At 39.6% G+C, this 22941-nt stretch overlaps 1 protein-coding gene across 5 annotated transcripts in view; it reads left to right on the top strand.

The window, feature by feature from the left end:
• COL4A3 (collagen type IV alpha 3 chain) overlaps positions 1-22941 on the top strand; it is a 144086-nt gene that overhangs the window by 73184 nt on the left and 47961 nt on the right. For 3 of the 5 annotated variants that reach the window (XM_079132611.1, XM_079132614.1, XM_079132612.1), the window contains 13 exons: positions 68-94; positions 463-540; positions 2174-2236; positions 2356-2391; positions 3848-3889; positions 4101-4178; positions 6821-6883; positions 7242-7301; positions 16610-16654; positions 17565-17618; positions 18494-18535; positions 20089-20173; positions 21591-21626. In XM_079132611.1, coding sequence (XP_078988737.1) covers positions 68-94; positions 463-540; positions 2174-2236; positions 2356-2391; positions 3848-3889; positions 4101-4178; positions 6821-6883; positions 7242-7301; positions 16610-16654; positions 17565-17618; positions 18494-18535; positions 20089-20173; positions 21591-21626 — 709 coding nt within the window. Of the gene's footprint in view, positions 1-67; positions 95-462; positions 541-2173; positions 2237-2355; positions 2392-3160; positions 3450-3847; positions 3890-4100; positions 4179-6820; positions 6884-7241; positions 7302-16609; positions 16655-17564; positions 17619-18493; positions 18536-20088; positions 20174-21590; positions 21627-22941 lie in introns of those variants that run through there. The other 2 variants (XM_079132613.1, XM_079132615.1) reach the window with 2 other exon arrangements.

The raw sequence follows: 22941 nt of genomic DNA on the forward strand, positions 1-22941 counted from the left end.
AGCAAGAAGGACAAGAAGGAGGGTGTTTGGTTTGCCCCTGGTGGTTAATCCACTGCTTTGTCCCTAGGGTGCTCCTGGCCTGAAAGGACAAAAGGTAAGACATTTGTGGACTATTGCTATTGAAAGTCTCTAATTGTATGAAGAGAACATAACAAATAATGAGACGGAAGCCATTACTTATTAGATTTCACAATCTAGTCCTTATCAATTTTGAAACCAAAATAATTAGAACATGATATCGACTCCTATTAAACAGCTCCTTCTGGTTCTTGTCATACATGGATCTTAAGGATACAGGTTTTATTGCATTCTTTAAGGACATGGGGTCAGGAGAAGAGAACCGACCTCCTGCCTGTGTCCTGGAAAGCACCTTTACCATTGAAGCAGTGGGACCCTCAGTCACTGTGGAGACTTTTGAAAGTGTAGCATCGCTTAGGTTTGAGGAACTTCCCCATTTTCCAGGGTGCTCCTGCTAAAGGAGAAGATAGAGAACTCAGTGGAAGAGGTGACCCTGGGCTGCCAGGACCCCCAGGATTCCAGGTACCACACTGCAGCCTGTCCTCCCCATGGCTCCTTTCCCCTCCATGTCTGTCTCAGTCTCTTAACCTTTTAGGTATTAGTGTTTATTCTTATTTACATGTCTGCCGCATTTCATTGTAAAGCATTCACCTAATAAGAACCTACACAGTCCTGATACACTGAGGTGATTTTGTATATGTGCCTTTTAATCTCTTCTTAAGTCTCGGTCCTACGGGTGTTCCTGAATTGAAGGAGATTTCAAGGAACAGATTATGTTCCACTTAATCTGCTTGTTGAAATTGAGGATGGGTTTGTATCACACACTAAAACCCATTTAAAACGGTAGTGATCAATAACTGCCCTCTTCAAAACTTGCATGATATTAAATAAAAGGGCTTCATTTAAATTCAACTTTCTCCCTTGGCTGTCGAGTGGTTTGCTATACTGCGCTGCTTGAGGGTAATTCCCAGTGGGCACAGAGACAGGGCTATGTTGGGGCTGTGTATGCTTCGCTTTGTGATTCAAAAGATCCCCTTGAAGACCTAAGTGTGACTTAGGTCCTCCAGGATTCCTTGCGAGTACAGGATTCCTAAGTGTGACTTAGGTCTCCAAAGGTGGCCTTTTAACTTTGTTCAGAATTAGAAGTGGAAACTTTGGGGTGGAGACTGGATAGTCGCCTAAGTGAGTCAACGCCTGAGTTGAGGCTGTGGAATGCCTACTTGGTGCAGCAGGCCGGCTGATGATGAGCTGTGAGGTGGGACTAGAAGCTGAACAACTGCAGCGTTGCAGTTAGAAGTCATTGCCACTGCAGAGAGATGATAGAATATGACGGATCTTGCCTTTTGCTTAACAAACAAGGATCCAGCTGCTAAAGGCAGGGAATCTGGTTGGAAGGGACAATAGTAGTCTGGGACAGGAGTATGTCCTTTCAATGTGTACTGACTGACATCGCTGTACTGGTCATTGTGATAGCACTGAAGACAGTACATTCATTTATACAAGAAATATTTATTAGATGCCAGTTACGCAGCAGGAACTAGTCTAGGCTCTGGGGATACAGTGGGGGCACAAATCAGTCTCAAAAATAGTTTCAGAAAAAATACCCCCGGGGATTACATTCCAGTGGGGAAACAGAAGAAAGATTAGATTAAGGCTCTCTAGTGTGTCAGGCTGGAGAGAGAAAACATGCAGGGAATGGGGTGGAAAGTGTCTGGGAGGGGAAATGGGTTTGGATTTGGATAGGCAGAGAGGCTTTGTAGGAAGGCAACTCCATGAAGAGAAGGGAGAGGGAGAGAGTCACACAGACACCTGGGGGAGAGGATTCCAAACCGACGGGGCGCAGAGACAAGGTCCTGAGGGAGGAACACGATGGGCCAAAAATTGGGGGCTGGGAGGAGGGGCGAAGGAAAAAGCAAACTTTCAAAACCAGCAACCATTCCACTCATTTCCCTGAAAACAGTAGTATCAGTGTGGTTCTGGCAGCTGGTCACAACGACAACATGCTTTCTGGCATTTATTGTCATTATGGCCACTTAGAAGGGAGGCATTATATTCTTCTGATTCTATTAAAATAGTTCGACACATTTAATACTGGACTTTGTGCGTAGACGAGAAGGGCATTTGAACTCTCTTTTTACCTTCTCTTCTTTTCAAGGGTTTGCCAGGCCCCCCAGGTTTTCCGGGACCTACGGGCCCACCTGGCCCTCCAGGATTCCTTGTGAGTACAGCCACCTTGGCTACAGACACTGAAAACAAATGAATACAGCAAAACGTTTCAGGGAGTTTTCTCACTTGTGTGTGTTTCCCCTTATAATTTTAATCTGTGGATCTTTCTAGGGCTTTCCAGGAGCTTCAGGACCTAGAGGACCTAAGGTAAGCCACACATGTGCGTTGTATCAGTCAGAACACCCTAACTGACCCAAAAGCCTATGCTGCCTCTTCAGCGGGGTCAGCCCCTCTCTGGAACTCAGATTCCCAGCAGGGAAGGGGGAGAGGCCAGGTTCTTACCTCTCTTCCCTGTACTTCAGCAACTTGGTCCCTGATGCAGTTTTGATCAAAGAAGCTTCCTATCAGGGAAAAGGCAAGGATTCCTAATCCATAGGCCTTCCCTTTCTGATAATCCTACTGGTGGCCCAACAATTCATCCTATAGATTTTGGCAGTGGACTGCTTTGTAATATCCACCTGATCTTTGGTTAATAAGTAGATGACTATTTATAACCATCATTCAGCAGGCTATTTTTACGTGTTTCTATTTAAAAGGCAATTGTTTGTCTAAGGATTGTTTTATTTTATATTTAAGGATTATTTATTACCCAGCCACAGACTGGGCAATTTATCTGACAAGGCATTTACTTCTTACATTTAGTTTTTACAGTTCTGGACGCTGGAAAGTCCAGTGTTGAGGGGCTGCATCTAGCATTGGCCTTCCTGCTGGTGGAGACCCTCTGCGGAGTCCCATAGCAGTGCAGGGAATAACCAGAGAGAACTTGCTTTTATAATAAAGCCACTCCCAGGGAAACTCATTACGCCATTGATCCACAAACAGTCCTGATCCACCTCTTCATGCCTTTCAGTGGGATTAAATTTCAACATGAATCATCCTGCGGATTTAGATTGAGCAGCCCTCTATGATGACATTTAGCTGGTCTCTGTCATTGTACTACTAGTGAAGTCAGGCAGTGAATTTCATCCTTAGCTCCTCTGTTAACTTTTCAATATCAGAATCCAACCCTCTTATTTTTAGAATGACAAAACTGGGGCATCAGGAAGTTCAGCAGCCAGCTAAGGAAGCTAACTAAACAGGAAGTTAGGTGGCTAACCAGTGGGATCAAAAACACCTAAGGGCCAAGCCAGAAAAAAGTCATCTGTGCTGGGTCCTTTCCCCACCTCACACGACTGGACACCACCTGTCATCATCCCACACACCGAGTAAATCTGCTCTTCAAGGTTTCCACTTTTAAGGAAGAAATAGCTAAAATTACTTTCATAATTCTAAATTTAAGATTAAAATATAAATGTTCAGTTGCAAATATTGGAACTTTAATCAGAATAGGCTATTCCCATTTATTAATGTATTTATTTCCGTACTGGGAATTGAACCCAGGGGCACTTAACCATTGAGCCACATCCTCAGTCCTTTTTTTTATATTTTATGTAGAGACGGGGTCTTGCCAAGTTGCTTAGGGCCTCACTAAGTTGCTGAGTCTGGCCTTGAACTTGCAATCCTCCTGCCTCAGCCTCCTGAACTGCTGGGATTACAAGTGTGCACCACGGGCCCCAAGCCTACTTAGTTCTTAAATACAATTTTATTTTGTGTTTTCTTACAGGGTCACATGGGCGATAATGTGATAGGGCAAAAAGGAGAACAGGTAATTTAAATAAATGGCTTCTTATGGGGTAAGATAGTTTAAGGTCCTTGGTATGTTATCCTTTATAGTTTATTCACTGGCAAGGAGAAATTCATGTGTTTTCACTGCTCTGTCTTCTTGCATAAGCACTAAAACTGATCTTTTAAACATAGTCATGTTGAAAGGTTGATGACATGGTTTGGTTTTCATCCTGGGGTATGTTTGCCTTTAGGGTGTGAAAGGATTAACAGGACCCCCTGGACCACCAGGAACAGTTATTGTGACGCTAACTGGCCCAGACAACAGAACGGTAATGCTGCCATTGTGTGATTAGCATTGTGCTTTCCGGTTTCTGGAACCCCTTCCCTCCCTTGCAGCCCAGCTGAGCCAGCCCAGCCCAGCCCCTCAGCAGTCGGTGCCTGCAGGTTTTATTCCTCCCCCAGCCTTCACTCCTCAACTGGAAATGTGGGGTGGGGAAGACCTGAGCAAGGGCCTCCCAAAGCTCTTGGCATCTGAGTTTGAACCTGATTTTTTCACCCCGGCTTCCTCACCCCCTTTTACTGTCCCTCACACCAAGTGTGTGACTCCGATCCAACCGGATAGTGATGATCTCAAGATGGAGGTGAGCGGTACCATAATCAAATGGGAATTTTTAACCCAGCCATTGTAACCCAGAGGGCCCTGTGGACCCAATTCCTCGCCAGGAACACTGTTCCTGTCATTTTGACAACACATTTGCTTTGTGCTCCCCCAGGAGAGTGGCTAGGAAGACCAGGACTTGGAACTGCTCTGAATGCTTAGAAAAAATGAATCTGCATTATAATACACTGGTTGTACACACTAGTGCGACCTGGGATGTCTGGAAGTGAGGATGAGGAACGAGAGGGTAGCTAATAAATCTATCACACATTAACTAGGAAATAAACACAAACCATACTTTCCTTTGAAACCTATTAATTGTTTGAAATATCTGCTTCATTAGGCTATAATTCACATAACACACATATGTTTTTTTAAAGTATGCCTTCCACGGATTTTAGTTATAACTAATTTTGCACAGCTTTATTTAGACAGAACTTCCATGCCATAAAATTTACTCATTTAGGGTATAATTCAGGATACTCCCTGGGTGGAAAATTGGAAAAATAAAAATTTCCCTGAGGAAAAATAACTGAAGTTTTCAGAGATAATCAACAAAAAGGAAATTAATAAAGGCTAAACTTCATTGTCTGATAAATGACAGGAAAAATTACATTTACAAAATCAAGATTTGGATGCTTTAACCCCATAAAAATAATCAAGGTCGGAAAACGTGCCCTAGAGACAAGAATTCTATTAGGAAAAATATATATAGTCAGAAAATGTGATTAAACAGAATTAAAATGGACATTAAAGTAAATATCCTTTATGGATATATAGGTATATATGTATCCATAATAATTAATCCAAAAGCCATGTGTTTAGATACCATAATACACATTTTATATATATTTAAATATGGGAATATCTGGGGTTTAGGAAATTACCAATCATATTATCATTATAACATTGACAGAAAACCATTGCTCCCAAAGAAAATAATTTTAGTGTGTTAGAAATGAAAGTAAAATACATTAGTAATGAACTGATTGTGCTTATACAAAGCTGATTCAGAAATTCAATTAGTTTATGTACCTTGATCCAAAAGGTACTTTCTTTTTTAAAGAAAGTCTGCGTATAGTTTTGGAGGGATCTCAGGTAGAAAGTTTGAAATGTGGGAAACAGGAGAGCTACTGGGTTGGTTGATTGTGAGGCCCACCGGCAGTTTGTAAAGCCAGTTTATTGAACAGAAAGTAGACTTTTCCAAGTGTAACCACGATGATCTTAATGGATTGGGTTTTTTTGTTTTTGTTTTTGTTTTTGTAGGCCCTTACTACTTTACTTATTTATTTTTATTAAAATAATTTTTATTTTTACAGACACATTTTGATTCATTGTACACAAATGGGGTATGACTTTTCATTTCTGTGATTGTACACAATGTATATTCACGCCATTGATTGGTTTGGTTTTTTTTCCATTTTTTTTATTAAAAATCATAAATTTTCATAGGGCAATGTTGTTTGATTCATTCTGTTATTTTTTTCCCTTCCCCCCACCCCTCCCACCCCTCTTTTCCCTCTATACAGTCCTTCCTTCCTCCATTCTTACCACCCTCCTTATCCCTAACCCTAAACCTAACCCTAGCCCTAACGCTAACCCCTCCTACCCCCCATTGTATGTCCTCATCCGCTTATCAGCAAGATCATTCATCCTTTAGTTTTTTGAGATTGGCTTATCTCACTTAGCATGATATTCTCCAATTTCATCCATTTGCCTGCAAATGCCATAATTTTATTATTCTGTATAGCTGAGTAATATTCCATTCCATATATATATCACAGTTTCTCTATCCATTCATCAATTGAAGGGCATCTAGTTTGGTTCCACAATCTGGCTATTGTGAATTGAGCAACTATGAACATTGATGTGGCTGTATCTCTGTAGTATGCTGATTTTAAGTCCTTTGGGTATAGGCCAAGGAGTGGGATAGCTGGGTCAAGTGGTGGGTCCATTCCAAGCTTTCTGAGGAATCTCCACACTGCTTTCCAGAGTGGCTCCACTAATTTGCAGCCCCACCAGTAATGTATGAGTGTACCTTTTTCCCCACATCCTCTCCAACACCTATTGTTGCTTGTGTTCTTGATAATCGCCATTCTAATTGGGGTGAGATGGAATCTTAGTGTAGTTTTGATTTACATTTCTCTTATTACTAGAAATGTTGAACATTTTTCCATATGTTTGTTGATTGCTTGTACATCTTCTTCTGTGAAGTGTCTGTTCATTTCCTTAGCCCATTTGTTGATTGGGTTATTTGTGTTCTTGGTGTAGGATTGGTTTGTTTTTAATGATCCTGAATTGTTTGTGTGGCAGGACCTCAAGGGTGAGAAGGGAGACAAAGGAGCCATGGGAGAACCCGGACCCCCCGGACCCCCAGTAGGTCACTCTGGTCACCTGTTCCTCTCACACATAAGTAGAACTGTAGGGCAAATTTTGATGCACGTTCTACCTTTAAATACTGAAACATAGCCTGGGGAACTCAGAGATCATGAAAATACTAAAATTATTTTATGGCCATTCCTAGCTGAAATACTTGCACTATTTCAATGCATGATTTGTCTTTAGCTCCTGCTTTTTAACATCTGTTTTAAAGATACTTATAAGATTTCTCTTCTAGATGACTTATTTTTAAATATGGCCAAATAATCAGAAGGGACAAATTAGTTTTCAAAAAAATCCCTGTAAGTGAAAAATCAATAATATATACAACTTGACGTATCTCTGATTCATACAGGGACCACCTGGAGAATCATACGGATCTGCAAAAGGTGCTCCTGGAGAACCTGGCTCACAGGTAAATTAGAAGAACTTTAGATTATGTAGAGGGAAATGGGGGAGGGGGGACAGGGGTATGAAAAATGGTGGACTGAGACAGACATCATCACCCTATGTACATGTATGATTATGGCGTGAATCTACATTGTGCACAACCACGGAAACAAAATGATGTACCCCATTTGTGTACAATGAATCAAAATGCAGTCTGTAAAAATAAATAAATAAATAAAAGAAAAAAGAAAATTCAGTGTCATATGGAATCTATATTAGTCAGGACTCAGGACCCTTGAGGTTGCAACAATGAGATGCCCAACTCAACTAGCTAAGGTTAAAAAAAAAAAAAAAGAAAGAAAGAAAGAAAAAGAAAAACTTTTTTAAAGGTTTGGGTAGTAGGAATTTTTGTTCAATTATCTGAGAAGTGCAAGACTAAAACTGGCTTCAAGGACTTTAGTGTCTAAAACAATAAGAGCAGAACTCTCTGTGCCTCACTTCTGCTTCTGTCTGCCTATAAGACAATGGGATAGGATAGAATTTATGCACACTTATAATTCTTATAAAAATTTCACAAATTTATTCATAAATAAATAATAAATATACATTATTATAAATAACCTATAAATTATTATAAATAACCTATAAAAAACCTATAAATGTCTGCTATCTTTTGGCAGATGATCTTCTGTGGGAGGGGACAAAGAGTGAAGCCACTTCAGACTAATGGCACTTCAGGCCAGCAGACCACTTCAGACTAAGGACATCTGAGGAAGAATCTTTTTCTCTGTATCCATAGTGAAAATCCCAGATGATTAATCTGATTGGCCTGCTCCGGTCATGTGTCTCATTTTGGAACAGTGACTGGCCATTGAAAAAGGTTTTATGATTGACCAGGTCAGTGGGGGAGTGAGCTTCTGTGATTGACAGCCCTATCATAACCACCTTGAGGAAGGGAAGAGTAGCTCCCCTAAGGAAATGGGGTATAATGTGCCTGGAAGTAGGAAGCTAGCAAGTCAAGCAATAGGCACCTACTTCCCCAACCTGGCTCCATTTTGGAAAGATTTAAACACATATATTATATGAAACCTTTTAAAATTATGTATTGAGAAATGCTTTTTTTCTAAAAAAAAATTAGTTGATACGATTTTTTAAAATTTATTTTTATTGTAAACAAATGGGATACATGTTGTTTCAGTTTATACATGGAGTAACAGCATACCATTTGCATATTCATATATTTACATAGAATAATGATGTTTGATTCATTCCGTTATTTTTTTCCTTCCCCCCACCCCTCCCACCTCTCTTTTCCCTCTGTACAGTCCCTCCTTCCTCCATTCTTGTCCCCCTCCCACCCCCCATTAAGTGTCATCATCCGCTTATCAGTGAGATCATTCCTCTTTTGGATTTTTGAGATTGGCTTATCTCACTTAACATGATATTCTCCAATTTCATCCATTTGCCTGCAAATGCCATAATTTTATTAGTCTTTATAGCTGAGTAATATTCCATGGTGTATATATATATATATATATATATATATATATATATATATATATCACAGTTTCTTTATCCATTCATCAATTGAAGGGCATCTATGTTGGTTCCATAGTCTGGCTATTGTGAATTGAGCAGCTATGAACATTGATGTGGCTGTATCTCTGTAGTATGCTGATTTTAAGTCCTTTGGGTATAGGCCAAGGAGTGGGATAGCTGGGTCAAATGGTAGGTCCATTCCGATTTTTCTAAGGAAACTCCACACTGCTTTCCAGAGTGGCTGCACTAATTTGCAGTCCCACCAGCAATGTATGAGTGTACCTTTTTCCCCACATCCTCTCCAACACCTATTGTTGCTAGTATTCTTGATAATTGCCATTCTAACTGGGGTGAGATGAAATCTTAGTGTAGTTTTGATTTGCATTTCTCATATTACTAAAGATGTTGAACATTTTTTCATATATCTGTTGATTGCTTGTACATCTTCTTCTGTGAAGTGTCTGTTCTTTTCCTTAGCCCATTTGTTGATTGGGTTATTTGTACTCTTCGTGTAGACTTTTTTGAGTTCTTTATATATTCTGGAAATTAGTGCTCTATCTGAAGTATGAGTGGCAAAGATATTCTCCCACTCTGTAGGCTCTCTCTTCGCATTGCTGATAGTTTCCTTTGCTGACAGAAAGCTATTTAGTTTGAATCTATCCCAGTTATTGATTCTTGCTTTTATTTCTTGTGCTATGGGAGTCCTTTTAAGGAAGTCTGATCCTAAGCCAACAAGGTGTGGATTTGGACCTACTTTTTCTTCTATAAGATGCAGGGTCTCTGGTCTGATTTCAAGGTCCTTGATCCATTGTGAGTTAAGTATTGTGCAGGGTGAGATTAGGGGTTTAGTTTCATTCTGTTGCATATGGATTTCCAGTTTTCCCAGCACCATTTGTTGAAGAGGCTTATCTTTTCTCCATTGAATATTTTTGGCACCTTTGTCTAGTATTAGAAAATTGTATTTATTTGTGTTTGTGTCTGTGTCCTCTATTCTGTACCATTGATCTACCTGTCTATTTTGGTGCCAATACCATGCTGTTTTTATTACTATTGCTTTGTAGTATAGTTGAAGTTCTGGTATTGCAATACCCCCTGTTTCATTCTTCCTGCTAAGGATTGCTTTAGCTATTCTGGGTTTCTTATTCTTCCAGATGAATTTCATAATTGCTTGCTCTATTTCTGTGAGGTACATCATTGGGATTTTAATTGGATTGCATTGAATCTGTATAGCACTTTTGGTAGTATGGCCATTTTGACAATATTAATTCTGCCTATCCAAGAACATGGGAGATCTTTCCATCTTCTAAGGTCTTCCTTAATTTCTTTCTTCAGTGTTTTGTAGTTTTCATTGTAGAGATCTTTTACCTCTTTTGTGAGATTGATACCCAAGTATTTTTTTTTTTTGAGGCTGTTGCAAATGGAGTCGTTTTCCTCATTTCCCTTTCAGTAGTTTCGTCGCTTGCATATAAAAATGCTGTAGATTTATGCGTGTTGATTTTATAGCCTGCTATTTTGCTGAATTCATTGATGAGGTCTAGCAGTTTTCTGGAAGAGGTTTGGATCCTCTAAATATAGAATCATGTCATCTGCAAATAGTGACAGCTTAAGTTCCTCTTTTCCTATTCGTATCCCTTTAATTTCTTTAGTCTGCCTAATTGCTCTGGCTAGAGTTTCGAGGACAATGTTGAATAGAAGTGGTGAAAGAGGACAGCCCTGTCTTGTTCCCGTTTTTAAAGGGAATGGTTTCAGTTTTTCTCCATTAAGAATGATGTTGGCCATGGGCTTAGCATAAATAGCCTTTACAATGTTCAGGTATGTTCCTACTATCCCTATTTTTTCTAGTGTTTTGAGCATGAAGGGGTGTTGTATTTTGTCAAATGCTTTTTCTGCGTCAATTGAAATAACCATATGATTCTTATCCTTAAGTCTATTTATATGATGGATTACGTTTATTGATTTACGAATGTTGAACCATCCTTGCATTCCAGGAATGAACCCCACTTGATTATGGTGCACAATTTTCTTAGTGTGTTTTTGGATATGGTTTGCCAATATTTTGTTAAGGATCTTTGCATCTATATTCATCAAGGATATTGGTCTAAAATTTTCTTTCCTTGATGTGTCTTTTCCTGGTTTGGGTATGAGGGTGATATTAGCTTCATAGAATGAGTTCGGTAGGGTACCCTCCTTTTCTATTTCCTGGAATACTTTGAGAAGTATTGGAATGAGTTCTTCTTTGAAGGTCTTGTAGAACTCGGCTTAGAATCTGTCTGGTCCTGGGCTTTTCTTGGATGGTAGATTTTTAATGGCTTCTTCTATTTCATTGCTTGATATTGATCTGTTTAAATCGTGTATGTCCTCCTGGTTCAGTTTGGGAGGAGCATATGTCTCTAGAAATTTGTCAATGTCTTTGGTAGTTTCTATTTTGTTGGAATACAGATTTTCAAAGTAGCTTCTCATTATGTTCTGTATCTCAGTGGTGTCTGTTGTGATATTTCCTTTTGCATCATGTATTTTAGTAATTTGAGTCTTCTCTCTCCTTCTCTTTGTTTGTGTGGCTAAGGGTTTATCTATTTTGTTTACTTTCTCAAAGAACCAACTTTTTGTTATATCAATTTTTTGAATAGTTTCTTTTGTTTCGATTTCATTGATTTCAGCTCTGATTTTAATTATTTCCTGTCTTCTGCTACTTTTGCTGTTATTCTGTTCTTCTTTTTCTAGGGCTTTGAGCTGTAATGTTAGGTCATTTAATTGTTGACTTTTCATTCTTTTCTGGAATGCGCTCCATGCAATGAATTTTCCTCTTAGTACCGCTTTCATAGTGTCCCAGAGATTTTGATATGTTGTATCATCATTCTCATTGACCTCTAAGAATTTTTTAATCTTCTCCCTGATGTTTTTTGTTATCCATGTTTCATTCAATAGCATATTATTTAGTCTCCAAGTGTTGGAGTAATTTCCTTTTTTTACTTTGTCATTGATTTCTACTCTCAGTCCATTATGATCTGATAGAACACAAGGCAGTATCTCTATTTTTTTGCATTTCCTAAGGGCTGCTTTGTGACATAACACATGGTCTATTTTCGAGAAGATTCCATGTGCTGCTGAGAAGAAAGTGTATCTGCTCATCGATGGATGGAATATTCTATATATGTCTATTAAGTCTAGGTTATTGATTGTGTTATTGAGTTCTATGATTTCTTTGGTTGGATTTTGTTTGGAAGATCTATCTAGTGGTGACAGCAGTGCATTAAAGTTGCCCAGAATTATTGTGTTGTGGTCTATGTGATTCTTGAAAATTGAGAAGGATTTGTTTGATGTACAGGGATGCACCATTGTTTGGGGCATAAATATTTACTATCATTATGTCTTCCTGATTTATGGTTCCCTTAAGCAGTATGAAATGTCCTTGTTTATCCCTTCTGACTAACTTTGGCTTGAAGTCCACTTTATCTGATGTAAGGATGGAAATCCCTGCTTTTTTACTGAGTCCATGTGCGTGGTAGATTTTTTCCCATCCTTTCACCTTTAGTCTATGGATGTCTTTTTCTATGAGATGAGTCTCTTGCAGGCAGCATATTGTTGGGTCTTTCTTTTTAATCCATTCTGCCAGTCTATGTATTTTGATTGAGGAGTTTAGGCCATTAACATTCAGGGTTATTATTGAGAAATGATTTGTATTCCCAGTCATTTGGCTTATTTTTGGTTTTTATGTTGGCTTGGTTTCTCCTTTGACTGTTTTTTCTCTAAGGTAGTTCCTCCCTTTGCTGACCTCCATTGTTGTTTTTCATTTCCTCCTCATGGAATATTTTCTTGAGAACATTCTGTAGCGCAGGCTTTCTCTTTGTAAATTCTTTTAACTTTTGTTTATCATGGAAGGATTTTATTTCATCTTCAAATCTGAAGGTTAGTTTTGCTGGGTATATGATTCTTGGTTGGCATCCATGTTCTTTCAGAGCTTGAAATATGTTGTTCCAGGCCCTTCTAGCTTTTAGAGTCTGGGTTGAGATGTCGGCTGCTATCCGTATTGGTCTCCCCCTATATGTAATCTGATGCTTTTCTCTCGCGGCCTTCAAAATTCTATCTTTATTTTGAATGTTAGGCATTTTCATTATAATGTGCCTTGGTGTGGATCTGTTGTGATTCTGTGCATTTGGTGTTCTGTAAACCTCTTGTATTTGATTTTCCATTTCATTCTTCAGGTTTGGGAAATTTTCTGATATTATTTCATTGAATAGGTTGTTCATTCCTTTGGTTTGTATTTCTGTGCCTTCCTCAATCCCAATAATTCTTAAATTTGGTCTTTTCATGATGTCCCATAGTTCTTGGAGATTCTGTTCATGATTTCTTACCATCTTCTCTATTTTGGCGACTTTATTTTCAAGATTAAATATTTTGTCTTCGTTGTCTGAGGTTCTGTCTTCCAAGTGGTCTAGTTGGTGATGCTTTCCATTGAGTTTTTTATTTGGTTTATTGTCTCCTTCATTTCAAGGATTTCCGTTTGGTTTTTTTGAGAATCTCTATCTCTTTGTTGAAATGATCTTTTGCTTCCTGCAGGTGCTCTTTCAGCTTATTGGTATTATCATTCATTGCCTGCATTTGCTCTCTTATCTCATCCCTTGCTTCGCGAATCATCTTAATCATGTATAATCTCAAGTCCCTTTCTGACATTTCTTCTAACATACTGCATTGGATTCTATTACTATAAAATCTAGATTTGTTTGGATCATTTTCTGCCGGGGTCCAGCCCTAGCAGGAGTCCATGGGTTCCACACTGGTAAACGGGGCGCAGGGAGACAGCGTCGGCAATGGATGGAGAATGAACGACACAGACTCTAGTTCTGGTGCAATCAATCCCACTTTTCTGGGGAAGGCTGGGTTTATATACACTTTTCTTCAGGCTATGATGACAGGCTTATGATTAATAAAATCAAAGAAGTTTCTAAAGCATAGACAGAAATTGTTTTTACCGAAAGATTATGAGAAATCAGTAACCGTACAGATTACAATTATTTAACTAAGTCAATGAGCTAATACAATATTTATTTCCTTAATATCTAAACTCTATGTGACCTAAGACTATTCTTATTACTTTTGTGATAAAGTGATAGACAAATAATCTCACGTGACCATTTCTACTAGGTCCATCTGGTTAATATCTAAATTGCTGAGTTAAGGGCTACAGGAGGGCAGTGGTCCCAGTGGTTCTCGTGGCCAAGTTTTTTTACTGAATAAATTACATTGTCTTATGTAGCTCTTTTTCCCAGAACAGGACATTGTGTACCAATGTTTATTATAGGGGTGACCTATTCTTTGTAGGAAGGAAGGAATGTTGTGAAATCTTATTCTTTTACCTTACCACCACACATAAACAAAACCATCATCTGGATTAAACCACCTTGTAGGAGACAGGGGGAGATCTATATCTACCTTCTCTAAGGGCTTGCTTTTAGGCGGGTAGGAGGGCTTGCCATTGATAAAATAAGCTAGTCCATACCTAGTAGCTACTGCGGGAGGTGCTTTTTGCATACTCATGGTTGGAAAGACAGAAGGTTCCATGGCCAAATTTATGTACTGCATTACATGTTCATAACAAGCACCCCAGGAAGAAGACACATCACACAGTGGTAAAAGATTTTTCACTACTTGTGGCTGAGAAGGAGTTATAGTCCCTAATGTTTTATTAATATTCTTGGGAAATTTGTAGTATTCCCTTCACCCTCAGTGATTACTACCGAGGAATAGTATGAGTAATATAATATTAGAAACATAGTGCAGAGAAAGCACCAGAGCCCAGAGGCAAGCATCTGGCATCTCCCGGGATGATGAGTCTCTGCAAACATCATTCCCTCAGTGGATCCTTGTCAAGCACTGGTTGGGTTGCCAGGGGCCCCCGCAATTTTCTTCCCTTGTTTTTCAGGTTGCTCATGTATCTTCCCCTCTAGCAGTGCAGATCTGGGGTATTGCAGATTTCCCCCTATAGGCTTATAGTGGCCCTATAGGTTTCCAAAACCCTTTCTTTAAGGGGAGATCAATATTAGCAGTGCCCAAATCAGACACTATGCAATCCTAGACCAAATAGCCCCTATGGGGACAATAACAAAATTGTCATAATAAACAAAATGAGTTCAAATATTATCTTCAGTAAAATAAACAGGTTTGCAGTAAGGTCTGCAGTTTCTAATGGATGACAAAGAGGATGAAGAGGGTTGAAGAATATGGCTGTTAATGGGATAATAAAAGAATGTACAGAAGTTCTAGAAAATGGAAAGGGTGAGAGTGTAATCAAAAGAAATCGGATGTTAGCATGTAAATAAGGGAGAAAGTGACTCTGAGGGAACAGGTAAACAAAAGGAAAAGAAAGCAAGAAACGTAAAGAAATAAAAACTTATTTTTTTTTTTTAAAAAAGGAGAAAAAAGAAAATCTACTGTATAACAGTCATATACTAATGAAACCTCCCAGTGTTCAGTAGCCTGATGTATGAGAGGTACCTGACAATGAGCTTCAAGCCTCCAGCAGGTGTCTCAGGATGGAATTTGCCCCACCCGAAGATCTGAGCTACGGCTTCCAGGAGTATCCAAGATGGCTGCTCTGGCTTCCAAATGTGTTGGCAAATGGGGAGCTGCAGCTCAGGGGTGGACGTGGTCAGCTGGAGGTCCTGGAGACAGGATGCAGTTGGTCCAGCAGGGGTCCTGGAGGTCGGGTGTGTTTGGTGTGGTTGTGGGATCCAGGAGGCCGGGTGCAATCAGTCCGTCTGGGTTCCCAGTGATAGGGCGCAGTCAGTTGGTCTGGGGGTCCTGGCAGCAGGGAGCAGTCAGTCGATGTGAGGGCCCCAGAGGCAGGTAGTGATCGATTGGGCTGAGGGATCCTGGAGGCGGGGCTCAGTCAGTTCAGCCAGGGATCCTACGGGGCCTGGCTGTTGTCTCAAAATGGCGGCAGCCACGTGTAATCAAGCCTGCAGGTACTGTGACAGTGAACTTCCAGGCAGCAGCAGGCAGCTGGTTCTCCACTGGCGGTCTGAAGTCAGTCTGCTGGCAGCTGTCGGACAATCGGGAGGTGAACCTCGAGCATTGGGTGATGGATAGGGGTAAGGCAGGCGATGGACAGGCGAGAGGCAGGCAAATGGCGGATGATAGACGCCTGACAGTGAGCAATCTGCTCTCAAAAAAAGGCGTCAATATGCTGGCAGATTGCAGGTGATCACAGCAGACAAAATCAGTCGATACGATTTTTAATTCTGTCAGAAAAGGTCTGACAGAATTAAAATGGACATTAAAATAAATATCCTTTATAGATATATAAGTACATTTGTATCCATAATAGTTAATCCAAAAGCCATGTCTGTTTAGACACCACAATACACATTTTATATATATTTAAATATAGGAATATCTGGGGTTTAGGAAATCACCAACATTTGATATTAATAAATTGACTGTGAACACCTCGCTCTTTCTAGGTTTCCTTTTTCACTTCTGCTAAATGCTTTCTTGATTTTTCCTTCCAAGCATAGAATGGACAGCATCAACTCTAGGTTTAGGCATAGCCGTTAATTTCCTCTTTTCCTTCCTCTGACTCTTTCTTCTTTTGACTGACTGACTTTGACCTTGTTAAGGGAGAGTCAATACTGTCTCCGTGGTTAAGTTTTTCCTTATAAAACCTGCATGAGAAACCTTGAGCAGGCTTTCTTGCATGAGATCAAGAGGAGATGATCCTATCACGTAAGTATTTCATGTTTATTCCAGTTACACATATTTATTAACTGATGTGTTTTTGTTTTGTTTTTGTTGTAGGGAAAACCTGGAAAAGGTGGTGCCCCTGGCTTCCCTGGCACTGAGGTACATGACTCTGTCCTTTGATATAGGGGAAAATGGCAACCCTACTTACCAGGTGAATAAGGACTTTGGGGAGTTACCAAGTAGTTATGAACTAACAAACAGTATTGCTTTTAAAAACTATATTTGAGAACCATGATTTATGTCTTTAGGCAAAGAGAAGTCATCTGAGCACCTTATTCAACATGAATGAACCTAAAAGGCATGATAAATGAGATTAGCCAGACACAGAAAGACAACACATGATCTCACTCATACATGCAACCTAAAGAAGTTTATCACCTAGCACTGAACAGGTCCTGGGTTCATTCCCAGCACTAAAAAAAGAAAGAAAGAGAGAGGGGGGGAGAGGAAGAAAGAAAGAAAGAAAGAAAGAAAGAAAGAGAGAGAGAGAGAGAGAGAGAGAGAGGGAGGGAGGGAGGAAGGGAGGGAAGAAAAGAGAGAGAGAGAGAAAGAGAAAAGAAGATGCTAACTTCATCCAAGTAGAGCCTAGAATAATGGTTAGGCTAAAGAGGGGAGTGAAGAGGCAGGAAGAGAGAGGCTGCTCAATGGGTACAAAGTTAGATAAGAGGAATGAGCTTTGTCATCTACTGCACAATAGGGTGAATGTGATTAACAATAAAATAAATTTCAAAGTATCTAAAAGAGAGGATATTGAATACTTTACCATAAAGAAATGATAGAAGATTGAAGTGACAGATATGCTAATTAGTCAGATTGGATCATTACAGAAGTACGGTGTGATGAATACACTCAGTGCACTGTACAACTATGTACCCCATAAATTTGCACAACTATTATGTGTCATTTTAAAAGATAAAAGAAAATTTTAAGAAGTTCAGACTGCTCACGCTTCACACAGAAGCAAGTGATTTCTGTCTTCTGACCCTTTTCCTTTTGCTCTTTTCTTTAGGGAGCCAAGGGCAACAGGGGCTTCCCTGGGTTAAGGGGTGAAGATGGCATTAAGGTAACCCCTTTCCTAAAAGCCTATCTTCAGGCATTTTTAATTGATTCAGTATTGCCTGCCTTCCTGGGAACAAGGAATCTCAGTCACAGATGTCATTGAAATACCTTGGCATATTTGTTAAAAAGAAACTAGAGATACAGCAACTTTACATAAACCTTTGAAGGGTGTTCCAAAGGGAAAATAAGAAACTTGTTCTGTGTAGTGGAAGTTGGCCGACTTAAGACCCACCAGCCAGATTTCAGCTCCCCATGAGAAAGTGGTTGGGAAAGGCCTACATAGCAGGAGGTGTCTGGTCAATTGAAGTCAAGTGTAGAGTGGACCTCTGAATCTGACTGGTCCATGGGTTGCTGAAAGGTCATGATTAATTGTGAATACACATCACATCATTTGTTTCTGACAACACATTGCAGACATTTTTAAATAATTTCTATATGTGGTATACGTGCAGATTCTTATCCTTTGTTAGTATTGTTTCTGGTAGCATTCTTAAATGCCCTCTGACACTAAGGGGGATGGTGACAGCTGAGCCACTAAGAATTGCACACAGCCCATGGCCTGGTGGTCCTGTGCCTTTAATCAGAGCCGGGACATGGATGTGCAATGAGATCCAGGAAAGGTAGTTGAGTAGAAGCCTGGAGAACCAACAGATCTAGCAACAACCACTTCTGCATGGCCTCGTAAATGGAATTCCTGACTCTGCTACAGGCTTTCCATGAACATGAAGAAACGTCCTTTAATTTGGCTTATAGAGTGTACCTAAATAACTCCAACTGTCAATTTTATTGTCCAACTGTGCATTTTTCTTTTCAACTGTACCAAGGATGTAAATGCTTTTGGTTTACATGTTCGTAATCTGTAACTGTCTTTCAATGTAGGGATGGAAAGGGGACATTGGCCCTCCAGGATTTCGTGGTCCAGTAAGTGTAACTAATGCTGATACCAATGTCATCTTTGAAGAAGTTCTTCAAAGTTCTGAGGAAGTTTCAAGTCAATGTCTTTCATCAATTGTTGTGATAGACATGATAGCATTTACCTTTTTATCAACGAGGGCTAAAATTAGCTGTCAGCATTATTCGTCCATTTGGCAATGGATAAATATTTCTATTTGATTCTATTTGGTCCCTGGGATGTGCTAGTAATATCCATTGGGCTCTGGAGAGAACAAACCTGGTGTAGTCAGGGTTAGACCAAAGTGATCCTGCACAGCTGGAGTGTAGGACAGGACACCAGTTCCTTCTTACCCCCACACAGGCCAGTTTTGACGACTCTTGTGCTTTTGGGCAGCAGAAGAGTGTGCTGAGCAGAGCTGCTATGTCAGATTGTGTGGGGGTGAGGATGGTATTTTCCTTGTTAGAAATGCTGTCAGATCCCCAAGCTAAGTAAGTTAGCGCAGTAACTGAAGATGGCTACAAAGACTGTTCATCTTTAAACTAAAGCAAACCATTGAGATACAAGTAGTCCCCAAATACTTCTATGAAGTTTCCAGGAAGATTAAAGGGACTATTTTGTGCAAGTACATAGCCATGTCCAACACCAAGCAGGTGCACACCTACACTATAGGTTTTATAGAGATTATTGTTATTATTATTAAGACTTTTTTGTGATTTTGTACACATTGCTTAACCACAGGTTCTTGTTACCTCATCTTGAAACAAGACAACAAAGTAATTGGTTCAGGCAGCATATGAGAAACAAAACAGAGTTCTACATATACATACATGTATTTCCATCCTTTTTTCCTTCAAAATAAGTGCAAAATAAATGAATTCTATGCACGATCTATTTGCCATTGAACCCCAGAGGAATTCTTAGCATTCCCAGCTTACTGGTGTTTTGGTATGTTAAACCTTGACAGAACTCTGTTTGCAGCCTCTACTAACTTCAAAAGAAAGTCTGTTTTGGGAGTAAATGGTTAAGAAGGCCAGCAGGAGGCCCACTAGGCAGGTCAAAAGCCATGTCCCATGCTCCTTGCATGCCAATGCTGTCCTGAATTTAATGAATCAACATACATTGTATTTGTGGAGTGTGGGTTTCACCATATTTGAAATAGAATGTGTCCATCAGGATCAGCATTTTTAAACTGTAAAATAAAATAGAATAACTTTAGAAAGAACTCAGAGTTGATCATATGTCATAGTGGTAAGTCACCATTTTGTGAAATTTAAATATCTGTATTCATATACATGTGAACTTGTATATGTACATATCTATGTGGACCACATAATAAATGTATTTCCAGTTGAAAGCCCATAAAAAATTATGAAACCAAAAAACAATCAACTTTCTCTTTAGACTTGTTCATCTACCTGTGCATGACCATCGTATTCCTGCTAATATATAAACATATGAATTCATAAAATTAAGGAAAGTACCATTTTAGCCCAAATGAAGAAGTTGAAGTAATTTTGTATTTGGTGAGCAATTCATAAATAGCTATCCTTTCTTTTTATTCATTTCCTTTTCCTTTAAGACAGAATATTATGATGCATACCAGGAAAAGGGAGATGAAGGAATTCCAGGCCCACCAGGACCCAAAGGAACTCGTGGTCCACAGGGTGAGGATATATTTCTTCCTAAAAACTTTTGCTTTGTTCTTTCTTTCTTCCAAAGTAACAAGGACCATGCCCTCATAGAGCTAGGATTTTGAGGGTAGGGAGAGAAGAAATAAATCACCTAATGTTGACAAGTGGTGGTATTTTTTCTGTCTTTCAATTTTCATATTTTTGCATGAAAACTTTGTTAAGTGGTATGCCATAGAAGCTTAATTATCTTTATATAGCAGAGCATGAGATTCAAGTTGTCAAGAAGACACTAATATGGCCAGAGAACAAGAAGAGGGAGTGTAAGTAATCAGTGATTTCACTGTGATTGCAAAAGAGAAAAGAAGGACCCCAAAAGCTGTAACTTGAGATAATCCACACAGTGACAAGGGCAGGGGACGAAGCCCTGGTTTCCTCACTCTGCATCTAGACACCATGAACCTAAGACGTGTTTGCATATATGCTATTTCCTTTCGTAGACCTGAAAGTTCTCAGGCAGGAGCGCTCATCCCGGGCCACATGTTAGCATCCCTGGGAACTTCTGACTAATGACCTTGTCAAGGTCCCCTCCCAGGCATTCTGGTCTTATTTTCTGCAGAAGAATCCTGAGCACTGGCAGATTATAAAACTCCCTAGATCATTCTAATGTACAACCAGGATTGTACTGATTTAGGCAAATGATTGATATAAAGGAGAATTTTACTTAGAAAAGTAAAATGACAGATAAATATACACATTGAGGACAGCTAGAAGCAGTCAGAGATGGAGCACAGAGCCACACTGCAGATCCTCACGGATTCCAGTGATGTTTGGTTTTCTCCCAAAGTACCAAACACAGAGCAGGTTCTTAGCAAATCTATGCTAAGTTATGTGGCGAGAGAGAGAGAGAGAGAGAGAGAGAGAGAGAGAGAGAGAGAGAGAGAGAGGGAGGGAGGGAGGGAGGGAGGGAGGGAGGGAGGGAGGGAGGGAGGGAGGGAGGGAGGGAGGGAGAGAGAGAGAGAGAGAGAGAGAATGATGGTAGGAGAACTATTAAGTAGTGGAATTTCGTGGGTTAATAACAACGGACCAATGGCTGGCGAAGAGGTTCACAATCTGGACCAATTACTGGCGAGGAAGTTGGTGGGCTAACAGTCTGGGTTGTAAAGTGGTGTGGGGGAGGCAGCATAATGCCGGCAGCAAAATAGCAGATCTGATGCCAACAAAAACAAACAGGTGGCATGATTTACTTTGGGATGTGAGACGCTTAAGAATAGTTCCCTGGCTCCGGTTTGTCTAAATAAGTGTTTTCTAATTTTTATCCATATGAGAGCAGGGAAGAAGTATGAAAAACTCTTTATTAATATGATTATTTTAGTATCACTCAACATTTCAACAATGGATAGGGGCACATTTGCATCCTCGTGAGTAATTAATTAATGTTATGTCTTCTCAGGTCCCCATGGTCCCCCTGGAGTTCCTGGAAGTCCTGGTATGCCCTCATTTCTTGGACTACAGATAGATATGCTATTAAAAAGGGAAATACAGAGCTCTCTTTTAAGTTTGCATGATTTATGTAAGACCAGTGTTCTATTAATTGAGTTAATGTGTTTCTAGCTTCTTCATTTTTATCTCTGTGGCCCAGAGTGGAATAGGGAGCAGAAGGTGATACAAATTGACATAGAAATGCTCTTTTGTACTTTTCAGTGATTTTAATCAAGTGTGAGCGTCTCATTGTCAGGGAATTTCACAGTAACTTTGGGATATGAACAGGGACCTTGAAATTCAGAGGAGGCACAGAAACAGAAAACAATGTTATTAAAATGAGTTTGGTTGCAGTTGACAGCTTTTATTATGTATCACAAAGTGCATAAGGAGACCTAGGTTATGCTTTTTCTGTAAAATTTTAAATTTTAATCTGTGAGTTATTTGAGTGTTTACCTTTTCAAAAAAGAAAAATAGGATTAGGGATGGGTCTACAAGGATCCATCAATTATAATTGTTATTTTTAAAGGAAACAAAACTGAGAAAAAGGAACAGGGACTTTATAAACCAGAGTAGTGGATGCCCTGGCATTGATTATATTTTTCTCTATACAATGCTTTATATTAAACTATTTCATAATTTTGATAATGAATTAAAATGAATCAGATTGCAGAATGATTTGCTTACTATAATCTCACTGTAGAAAATACAGACATAAGTGGATAGATATATTGGTGTGTACCTATAATGTATCCCTGCCTAGAAAAGCATGCTTCAAACTATTAACAGTTGGTGTATCTTGAAGTTGGAATGGGCAAATGGATATTTCGGAGGCCTAGTCAAAGATCAAAGAAGACCCCCTTACCCCACTAGGAACCTAAGCAATGAATAGGCTCCTTTAAAAAACCAGTGAGTGGGAAATTACAAAGTTCTGAAACAGAACATCTGAAGGATTTTCCTTTATGCTCATGTAATAAGAAATGATCAGATATGAACCTCCGCTGTGTCCTCGGTCCTTAGGTGGTGACATCTCTCCTAACAACTCAGCTCCATGAAAGGCAGAGATCTCAGACTGCCCCCTCCTCACATCCTGGTATTTTAGAATTAGGGTGGAATTTGTACCACCTGGCTCAGTTCCCTATCCCCCCCTCAAGCCTCTTTTATACCTAACACATCTGCAGGAACGAAATCTAATTACAAGTTTCTTTCCTCTCCTTTGGGCCACTGAAATGTAGGTATCCTCTAGTCTCTAATTAAAAAGAAAAAAGCCTGTAAGATAGCATATACACAAGAAGTTCCTATGGGTCCTTGTAAATGAAAAG

Source organism: Sciurus vulgaris (assembly GCF_902686455.1).
Source record: "Sciurus vulgaris genome assembly, chromosome: 3".
In the NCBI taxonomy this organism is placed as follows: Eukaryota; Metazoa; Chordata; class Mammalia; order Rodentia; family Sciuridae; genus Sciurus; species Sciurus vulgaris.